Source organism: Sapajus apella, unplaced genomic scaffold (genome assembly GCF_009761245.1).
Source record: "Sapajus apella isolate SASKATOON/1434 unplaced genomic scaffold, GSC_monkey_1.0 scaffold89, whole genome shotgun sequence".
Lineage (NCBI taxonomy): Eukaryota > Metazoa > Chordata > Mammalia > Primates > Cebidae > Sapajus > Sapajus apella.
In genome coordinates, this window is record NW_022437029.1 from 226,082 (window position 1) to 237,163 (window position 11,082).

General features: G+C 46.0%; 1 protein-coding gene across 1 annotated transcript in view; it reads right to left on the bottom strand.

The window, feature by feature from the left end:
* The window catches only part of SNRNP200 (small nuclear ribonucleoprotein U5 subunit 200), a 31,552-nt gene extending 23,262 nt beyond the window's left edge, over positions 1–8,290 (bottom strand). Inside the window, exons 1-9 of the mRNA XM_032255290.1 lie at positions 8,142–8,290; positions 7,470–7,633; positions 4,985–5,156; positions 3,341–3,533; positions 2,817–2,872; positions 1,098–1,196; positions 577–729; positions 368–467; positions 49–185 (exon numbers count right to left, since the gene is read on the bottom strand). Of these exons, the coding sequence (XP_032111181.1) occupies positions 49–185; positions 368–467; positions 577–729; positions 1,098–1,196; positions 2,817–2,872; positions 3,341–3,533; positions 4,985–5,156; positions 7,470–7,633; positions 8,142–8,186 (1,119 nt within the window). The 5' untranslated portion in view covers positions 8,187–8,290. The remainder of the gene's footprint in view (positions 1–48; positions 186–367; positions 468–576; positions 730–1,097; positions 1,197–2,816; positions 2,873–3,340; positions 3,534–4,984; positions 5,157–7,469; positions 7,634–8,141) is intronic.
* Positions 8,291–11,082: the final 2,792 nt, after the last annotated feature.

Below are 11,082 nucleotides of genomic sequence, written 5' to 3' on the forward strand. Positions count from 1 at the left end.
GCCACTGTTAGCTCAGAAATCAGACAGATAAACCAACCCAATCCTTACTCGGATCAGATCCTCCTTCTCTGTTTCGTGAAGTTGGTAGAGGAACTTCGATAGCTCTGGGTCAGCTTCCATCTTTCCCATGATCCTTTCCTTTTCAGCTTCACTTTGTGCACTGGCCAGCAATGTACAGTATAAAACTATCCACAACAAAAGGAAGAAAGGAATAGTGAGGAGGAAGAAATGCAAAAATCAACCTTCGTCCTTAGGGTAGAAAGAAGAAAAATAAAACAAGCCAAAAGCTGTGAAAACAACAGAATCTCTATCTCACATATGCACACATATGTACCTACTCTGCAGGAAGAGCCCACCATATACTCACTCATCATCCTGTGCTGCCGCAACACTTTAATGAAATCAAAGGTGTTGAAACCAAGCAGCAGTACCAGCTGGTTCTCACACTCCCGATCGTCACTGGCCGTCTGCAGAGAAGGTAACACCACCATTAAGACAAAGCCATCTGCCACTTCATACGCTGTCCCCATGTGCTAAGACATACTAAACATACAACTATTGTTATCTTGGCCATACCTTCAAAATCTCCAGTACTTCATCTGCCTTCTTCTGCGACACGATGGCATCATCATAGAAACGACTGAGCTGCCGCTGTAGCCAAAATGCATCAATATCCCGAGGGTGCAAATCCTTCTTCTTGGAACTCATCAGTTCACCTGAGGCCACGAGCTATATAAATAAGCAGGCATTTAGCTCACTAGGTCTCTGCCAGCCTCAATCACTTTCCCCACCACGCTGCATCCAAGTTCTACTTGCCATCCTACAAGCCCACCTTCTTATGAGGACTTTCCAGAGGGAAACACTCTGGAATATTGAGTTCAGAAGCACACCAGACCAAGATTTTATCAACATACATCTTTGGGAAGGAAGAAAATCAACTGAAATCTTAAGAAACTCTAGACATTAAAGGTTTATGACACATCACTCTAGCAAAAGGTGACTCAATAAATGTAATAGGACCTAAGCATGAAGCAGAAGTACTAACACTCAGAAGTAACCTGGCCTTGCAGCAATGAGAAAGAGTAAACTGAACTTACATTAGCCGAGAGGGTGCAGCGTACAACAGCCTCGTCCCCTTCCATGTCATCATCAGATGCCTCCTCTCGAACCTCCCCGTACACATCTTCATCACCTTCCTGTGGAAATGGCCCCAACTCAACCATGATCTGGAGCTGATTCTGCATCACCACAGAATTTCTCCTTCAAGCCACCCTAAATTAGCTCGATAGTTAGAGAAATGGCTTTGGGGTGAAACCAAGAGCCTACTGGAACGAAGGTCAGCCTTATTCCAGTGGACATGCAATAGAATGGCTCCTTGGCACAGACTTATTAGATGCATCTACTTTCTATTTCTTACCTTAGGCTGCTACAATGGCAATCAACTGGATCATAGCCTCTCTCTGATACACACACAATCAACACTCAAAACCAGCAAATAGCTAACAAGAGAGAAGACCTATACAGAGGCATGCCTGGGAAAGCAGATGGTGACTAGGAATGAAGAGACCGCACTTAGCCCACTCACCAGTCTATTCACTCATACATTGCACAGTAGGCATATTTGGCACAGTGTCACAGTCAAAGCAGGTACGCCAATAATGAGCACTGTTACATGAATGAACTGTTAAATGCAAAGCAGTTCGGTGCTACTTAAAATCATCAAATCCTATTAACTATACTGTAGGAAGAGGCCTAGCAATCACCTAATGAAATTGCCTCATTTTATAGAAGGAGAAACTGAGGCAAGATGACCTGCCAAGATACAGGACTAAAATTCAGAAGTCTTGGCTCCTAGTCCAGTGCTTTCCTCTGACTCTCCCCGTGCGACCCCTTCTTCCAGCCCTGGTATATAGTCCAGGCTTCATTTTCTCTTTCAGGAGCCAAATCTACTGAGAACTCTAAGGCACTCCATAATTTTTTCAAAGCACCCCTCTTATTCCTATTTAGTTATATTCAAGAAATTCTATTAGATGGTAAGTATCAGCCCCAGTGACTTAAACAACCATGTATGGGCTGGGCGTGGTGGCTCACACTGGTAATCCCAGCACTTTGGGAGGCTGAGGCAGGTGGATCATGAGGTCAGGAGTTCGAGACCAGCCTGGCCAAAACAGTGAAACCACATCTCTACTAAAAATACAAAAATTAGCCAGGCGTGGTGGTGGGCACCTGTAATCCCAGCTACTCGGGATGTTGAGGTAGGAGAATTGCTTGAACCCAGGAGGTGGAGATTGCAGTGAGCAGAGTCATGCCATTGCACTCCAGCCCAGGCGACGTTGCAAGACTCCATTTCAAAATAAATAAATAAATAAATAAATAAACAAAACACCATGTATGAACTATGTCCATGCTCTAGGGCAAATGTGCAATCTTTTGAAACAGTGGGACACAGTACTGAAAAATAGGAAATTATGGCAATAAGGTTAAAATGCAGTACAATAAGAGCAGATACATTCTCAATGAAAGTATTCACTGTACTTTATCTTTTGTCTTTCTTTTTGCTGATCCACTTGATATATTTTAAATAATTACATTACTTTACATTTGTTAGTTTCAATTTGCTATAGAAAAGTTAAACAATAATGACATTTTTTTTTTTTTAAGCAAAAGAACATATAATGCCTAAGTCTGAAACCCATACGACATGATGAAATTTATCTGGTTTAGACTAGGGAGCTTGTTTACACTAGAAGGGGTCCCTTTACCTTAAACAACTTCAAAAACAAGAACGGACTTGGTCCATTTGCTTTATCACTCACCTCCTCATCTGACTCAAACTGCACATTCACACCGTATGTCTCATCAATGTTGTCATCTGAAACAATGAAGGATTAGAAAAAGAGGGAAGTGAATGGCTAGTAAAACAAGGGACTCTGGAGCCAGTGTCCTCCCCAGCTATCTCTCCTCAAGAAAGATCTAAGGGCTAAGGATACACACAAACACTTAGATGATCAACATGAGAGAGCCACCTATGCTGCCACTGCCAAGAACGTCTCCAACCTGCCAGCCTTGGAGTCAGCCCAGCCCTGCTTGCTCAACCACTTGAGCCTCCAAGGCTCTGCCCACATTTTCTCCCTTATTCTACATAATAAAGGATCTCAGAATAAGAACAGCTGCTGGAATCTAGGAATTCCGGTGTCCATCAATTTTAACTCCTCAAAAAAACCAAAACTGATTATGAGAACTCACTGACACTACTGTTTTTAAATGAATAATGCTAGAAGATGCATGTTTAGGGGTCAACAACCAGTTAACATGATCAGGACATAAAGAGCTTACTTACCCATATTTTGGATTTCCTTGTCTCCACCATAGTCTGTGATCTTTTTGCCCAAGTTCACTAGCACATGGTATCTGGTATCGTCTGTTTGACCCAGCAGCAGGTCAATCTCCTTTCGTCTTTCCTTGTCCCGAAGCTTTTCATTCTTTAGAACAGCTAGAACTTCATCAGCTGCCCCACAAAGGATATCACGTGGCTGGTGGCAAGAAACAACCAACAAATATTGAGCACAGGCAGAACATCACCAACCAGGTTTATGTGGCAGCAGGATGTGAAGAGCCACACCTCTTCAAAACCTGCCTCATAATAGGCTCCAACCTTTTTCATTAATGCTGATTTAAAATGCCACAAGTAAAGGAAGACTCGTCTGTTTTTTTAAAAAGATTAGCTAGATGGCCTCAAGAAACAGGGCACAGCTTCCAGAATAGCTTGCCACGTTTCCAAGTGGCAGTCACTTGGCAGACCTGCTCTAGCCTGCCACACTTTTATAAATCTTTGTCCTCACTTCTTCTAGCACCCCCCCACCAGAGCTTTTCTGACTCATAATGGTCCCCAATCTAATCACACACACATGTGTAATGGTTAGGAACACAGATTCTAGAGATAAACTACCTGGATCATATCTTGGCTCTGCCAAATACTACTTCTGTGACTTGGGAAAATTACTTAACTATTCTTGCCTCACATCTCTCTTCTGTAAAATAGAAAATGGATGTTAATAGCACCTATTCACGGAGTTATGTGAGGGGGAAAAAAGAAGACATGTGCTGTTTCATACAAATTGAGTGCTCAGTAAATATAAGCCACTTCTGTAAACCAGCACAGCCCACATGGGGATCCAGAGACAAGGTTCATCTGGTGTCTCCCAGCTGTGACCCTCTCCCTTGCTAACACATGGTCCCACCCTCTGGCCACCTCACTCTGAGAATATAGAAATAAAGCAAACTCAGTTTTTTCTGTACTCTCACAACAATTAACACAGAAGGCTTCTGTGACGATTCCTCCCCACCAGCAACCAATCCAAAAATAATGCAGTGGACACAAGCTGGGTGCCCTCAAATTCAATTCAGTTCTGACACTAACTACCTAGAAAGCTTCAGATCCCACATGTTGAGGACTCAGTCCCACAAGCCTGCCTCCCACTTTATGATGCCAATTACAAGCACAGGTTGTTTGACGTGTGCTTCTCACTGAACAGCTATAAATTGAGGTTTCCATGACTCCCTTTTTGGGTTCAACTAATTTGCTAGAACAGATCAGGAAAACACTTATTTTTACTATAAGGCATATTACAAAGGATGCCTACCAACGGACAACAGGTAGAAGAGGTGCACAGGGCAGGCATATAGGAAGGGGTGTGGTCTGCCAGGCCCTCTCGGGTGCACCACCCTCCAGAAACCTCCATGTGCGCAGCTGTCCACGAACTCTCTACACCTAGTCCTTTTGGGGTTTTTATGGGCTTCATTACGTAGGCAGATTGATTCAATGACCAGCCTCCATTCTGAAGCTACCTAAGGGCTGTCAGCCATCAGTCAACTCATCAGCATACAAAAGACATTACCACTTCAAAGATTCCAAGGATTTTAGAAGCTGTATGTCAGGAAATGAAATAAAGAATGAATATATATTTCACAGTATCACACTCACCTGGTCCCCAAGAGCAGCCTGGATGAAGCTGAGTAGCACCTCATAGGTCTCCCGAGTCTCCTTAGTTTTGGGCTTATAGATGATGCCCACCATCTCATCAATGCCCTCCGACAGCAGAGTATAACCCTTCATCTTGTTGATGTCATGCCGGTCCTCATCACGCTTTCTTCGTCTAATGGACATGTAATGTGATGTTGAATGGCAGAACTTTTCCTCCCCAAGGCAAGACTGGATCAAACCCACCCTCCTCAGCTTCATGGCAAGAAGCTAATAACTGAAAATAGGTACCCTAGCCTCAGCAAATGATTTCTGTTTGGCCTTAATCACTTGTAGGAGTATTTCTTTTTCTTTTTCTTTTTTTTTTAAGATGGAGTCTCACTCTTCTTGCCCAGGCTGGAGTATAGTGGCAAAATCTCAGCTCACTGCAACCTCCACCTCCCAGGTTCAAGCGATTCTCCTGCCTCAGCCTCCAAAGTAGGTAGCTGGAATTACAGGCGCTCACCACCATGCCCAACTAATTTTTGTACTTTTTAGTAGATACAGGGTTTCGCCATGTTGGCTAGCCTGGTCTCAAACTCCTGACCTCAGGTGATCCGGCCTGCCTCAGTCTCCCAAAGTGCTGGGATTACAGGTGTGAACCACCATGCCCAGCCAGGAGTATTTCTTTATGGGACACCGTGTCAGAAAGAAAAATTCCCTATCATCTTCTCACTAGATGCAGTAAACATTATAATGAGATATGCATCTCATTTTAAAAATAACAACCCTTCGGCCAGGTGCAGTGGCTCATGCCTGTAATCCTAGCAATTTGGGAGGCCAAAGTGGGTGGATCACCTGAGGTCAGGAGTTCAAGACCAGCCTGGCCAACATGGCAAAACCCCATCTCTACTAAAAATACAAAAATTAGCTGGCACAGCGGCAAGCACCTGTAATCCCGGCTACTCAGGAGGCTGAGGCAGGAGAATCGCTTGAACCCAGGAGGCGGAGGTTGTGGTGAAAGGAGATCATGCCAATACATTCCAGCCTGGGTGATAGAGTGAGATTCCCTCTCAAAAGAAAAACCATACAAACAAAAACAACCTTCATACTGTGTATGAGAATATTATATAATAGGATTTTGACTCGTTTTTCACCTCTCAGACACATTTTCCTTTACCAGCTAGAGAAACAAGCTCCAAAAGAATCTACCGTCATTGACTGTCAACAAATTACAACAAAACTGGAAAAGATGATATAGCACAAAGTGGAGATAATGTATTAACTCATTTCAAACATAACTACTTTAATCAAACTAGGCCTAGGAATTTTGGAAACTTCATCATAGAAAAGGGAGGAAAACACCAAGATATTCAGGGTCAAAAGATAATGGTGAGGTAAAGGTAAGTTTTGAAATATATCCCCAAGAAATCTTTTTTTTTTAATTTAATTTTTTTTTGAGACAGAGTTTTCGCTCTTGTTGCCCAGGCTGGAGTGCAGTGGCTGGATCTTGGCCCACTGCAACCTCTGCCTCCTGGGTTCAAGTGATTCTCCTGCCTCAGCTTCCCGAGTAGCTGGGATTACAGGGGCACACCACCACACCTGGCTTTGTATTTTTAGTGGAGTCGAGGTTTCTCCATGTTGGTCAGGCTGGTCTCAAACTCCTGACCTCAGATGATCTACCTGCCTCGGCCTCCCAAAGTGCTGGGATTACAGGCACCACGCCTGGCAAGAAATATATTTTTTTTTTTTCTTTAACTCTTGTTGCCCAAGCTGGAGTGCAATGGCGCCATCTCAGCTCACTGCAACCTCCACCTCCTGGGTTCAAGTGACTCTCCTGCCTCAGCCTCCCAAGTAGATGGGATCACAGGCATGCACTAACACACCCAGCTAATTTTGTATTGTTACTAGAGATGGGGTTTCTCCATGTTGCTCAGGCTGGTCTCGAACTTCTGACCTCAGGTGATCCTCCCACCTCGGCCTCCCAAAGTGCTAAGATTACAGTCGTGAGCCATCATGCCTGGCCCAGAAATCCTTTTTTTTTTTTTTTTTTTTAAAGAAAGTAAAAAGGGGGGGAAAAAAAGCAAAATAAGAAAAACCTGTCTTTCATACTATGGATGTTTAAATTAGTTTATAACAAAATAAGTAGGAAGTAGACAAGAGTAAAGGGAAAAAGCAGGGGCAGGAAGTTAGTAATGGAAAAGAAAAGAAAAAGAACTACTGAGACATAGGAATAGCAAGGGTCTTGAAAATACGCTGAAGAAAACTAAGATCTGTCTATGGACCAGAAACACACATGGAAGAAAAAGGTACCAATAAGTTATTTCCCACTTTAAGGGCATTTGTTAAGGCCAAATAATCTTTAAACTACCTGTTCTGCTTTTACCTTTAGTAAATTGTTTTAATGCCACTGATCTTACATCAAGCATTTCAGCAAAAATGCTGCTTGAATGCTAAAGGGAAGGGACTTCGGATCTAAAGGAAAAAATAGTATACCCTTGGCACTCACTTGGCTCTTCTTTCCTCCTGCATCTGCGGTTTGGTCCGTTGAGCCTTGTCTCCCATACGGGTGCCCTCCAGCTTCCCAACCAGGGACAGCACCTCTCCTGTGGGTTCATCCCGGCGGGTCCGGTCAATGAGAGAGCGGTCAGCTTGGAGCACAAGATTCGAGTTCTGAAAAGATCAAAACATTACTGAAGCTTTGACATGAGCAGGGCCAATTCCTATTATCACAGTTACCCCAACTGATGGAAGACTCGTAACTAGCCACTTATAATCACTAATAGTAATAAAAAGATATTTTCCTTAAGAGTTGCATGGTATAACGCTGTGCAGAGGCATGGCGCTAAGTCTTACGGTCCGTCGAATCAGTCGAACAATTCTTGTTCCTAACAGTGCCCATCATAACCCGCATCTGGGAAAAGGGGTGAGTGGGTTGGGAGTGACGTGTGGAAGGCTTAGCGTTGAAGAGACTCGAGAAACCCCTCCTGGAGAGATCTTAGTACTCCCCAGACCCCGATAGATTATTCACGACATCACATAAGCCCACCTTCGCCCCGATTCCATTTCTCCTCCGTTTTCGTGGCTCTCCTGTAGGCCTTCAGACTGAAACTCCCTTTTTCAGCCTCCCCCTCCCCTTTGGACACCCAAGCCCGGAACCCTCCCCCGAGCCCAAACTCACAGCCTTGTACTCGTACTGCAGACTACGGGCGGTTACATCCGCCATGGCCGCGGCTACTCAGACGCTTCAGAGCTGCACGACTCCCCACCGCAAGCTGCAGACGGCCGCAAAACCCCACTCCCGTCGCGCCGGAAGGACGCCAGACAAACGCACTGGGGACGGAAAGAAACGAGCTCCCTTCCGCTTCCGGGTTGCGCCCCGGAAGTGCGAGGTGGGTCCCTGGGGTGTGTGCGCGGCCTCCTCGCAGCCCTCTGAGCGGAATGTGTGGGGCTGGCGCACCTGGGTTCCCGGATCCTTAGACCCCCCCCGCTCTCTGGTTCCGGCCGCCCGCTGGCATAAGGCCCCAGGGCCCGTGCCGTCCTCGACCTCAGGCTCCAGCCCCCGGCACCTCTCACATCCATAACAAAATGTACGGCTGCTTAACCCCTGTCCTGTCCCAAGGCCTTTTCTTCCTCTGGCAACAGCCCCATGAGGTAGGCAGGAAGAAGGGCTGAAGAGCCCCATTTCCGTTTGAGGTAACTAAAGCACCAAGCGAGCAAGGTGACGCGCGCCAGTGTGTGTCTGTGTTTGTGTGTTTTTTTTTTTGTTGTTTGTTTGTTTTTTGGGACGGAGTTTCGCTCTTGTTACCCAGGCTGGAGTGCAATGGCGCGATCTCGGCTCACCGCAACCTCCGCCTCCTGGGTTCAGGCAATTCTCCTGCCCCAGCCCCCTGAGTAGCTGGGATTACAGGCACGCGCCACCATGCCCAGCTGATTTTTTGTATTTTTAGTAGAGACGGGGTTTCACCATGTTGACCAGGATGGTCTCGATCTCTTGACCTTGTGATCCACCCGCCTCGGCCTCCCAAAGTGCTGGGATTACAGGCTTGAGCCACCGCGCCCGGCCAGTGTGTTTGTGTGTTTTAATGATTGGCGGCTTGCTTTGGGTTTCTTCTGTGTTGAGCAATTGAAAAAGAAAGCTACTGTCCCCTGCCAATCCCACTTGTACCTGTGCCCCCAAGACCTCGTTCTCACCCAGCTGAACGAACAGGGCCGGGCCCCCCATTCGCTCCCAGCTCTCGGTAACATTCCATGGCAGGGTCCTCTTTACCGCCCAGGGAAACCGGTGAAGGCACCGCCCTCCTGACAAGGCCAAATCCTTGGTGACAATGACTTAATCTCTTCCCCAGCTACAAAGCCCTCCCTATCCCACACTCCCCACCACTTCTCGCCAGTAGAATGGCACCTTACGGCTGAAAGTGGCCTCCCTCCTCACTTAGAGCATGTTTTCTTTTGAGAAGATGAATGAACAGGAGGATGGGTATTAAGCCAAAGGAATTCATTTTCAATAGCAGTCTCCTAGGCCAGATTTGTTCTGTGGTGGTATTGTGTTTGGCTCACTGTTGGCTCCTTCTTTAAAAAATGGGATCATTCATGCAAAATCTGGCTCCCCCCCATCAGTTGCGAAACTACAAAATCAGTCACATGACACCCACACTCCTGTATGGCTTGCCTGGTGCTGATCAGAGAATAGACATGTCCTTCCCACTGCTCCTATTTTCTCACGCCTGCCCATCTCACTCCTTATTTTTCACTTGCCCAGCCCCTGCAGGCATGGAGTTTGCTGCTTTGGCGGGTGTCTTTATACACACACACACACCCCTCATCTTCCCAAGGGACAGTAGAGTCCTCGGTAGCTGTTCCTCAGTGGCTGTGTGACTTTGAAGTAACCACTTGGCTTCTCAGTGAGCACCATTTTCCTCATCCTTAAAATTGAGGCAATTGACAGCACGGTGGCTCATACCTGTAATCCCAGCACTATGCGAGCCTGAAGCAGGCAGATCACTTGAGGTCAGGAGTGCGAGACCAGCCTGGCCAACTTAGTGAAACCTGTCTCCACTAAAAATAGCTGGGCATGGTGATGGGCGCCTGTAGTCCCAGCTACTTGGGAGGCTGAGGCAGGAGAATCACTTGAACCCAGGAGGTAGAGATTGCAGTGAGCCGAGATCAAACCCTGCTCTCCAGCCTGGGCAACAGAGTGAGACTCTGTCTCAAAAAAAAAAAAAAGTAAGACCATTGTGTTAAAAGCACCTAGGAAAGTGCCTGACTCAAGGTGAGGGTTCACGGAAGGTTATTGAAATCTGAATCCTTAAGGCTGACTTTTACTCCATGATCATGCTGTGGCCCACCCACCTGACATAAAAGGATCTGAAAGGTATTTCAGGGATTCCACTGTTTCTGTAGAAGGAACATTCATGTTCACAGATGCGGCCAGGCTGTGGGCAAACCTGTGAATCAAGAAAAAAAGGAAAATTTCTCCATTTTTCCTTTTCCTCTCTAAGCAGGCTCTACCAAATGTAAATCCTGCATTTAGTCATTTAGAGGGGCTTGTAAGTTTCCACAGAATGTTAGAACTGGAAGGAACCTTAGAGTTGGAGTAGTCTGGTTCTCTTATTTTCTACATGAGGAGACAGCCCCAGAACAATTATCACACTAAATTGTAAATAAGGAGGTCAGGCGTGGTGGCTCACACCTATAACCCCAGCACTTTGGAAGGCCGAGGTGGGTGGATCACCTGAGGTCAGGAGTTCAAGACCAGCCTGGCCAACATGGTGAAACCATATCTCTATAAAATAAAAAATTTAAAAAAAAATTAAATAAGGGGCCGGGCGCAGTGGCTCAAGCCTGTAATCCCAGCACTTTGGGAGGCCGAGGCGGGTGGATCACGAGGTCAAGAGATCGAGACCATCCTGGTCAACATGGTGAAACCCCGTCTCCACTAAAAATACAAAAAATTAGCTGGGCATGGTGGTGCGTGCCTGTAATCCCAGCAGGAGGCTGAGGCAGGAGAATTGCCTGAACCCAGGAGGCGGAGGTTGCGGTGAGCCGAGATCGCGCCATTGCACTCCAGCCTGGGTAACATGAGTGAAACTCCGTCTCAAAAAAAAAAAAAAAAAAAAAAA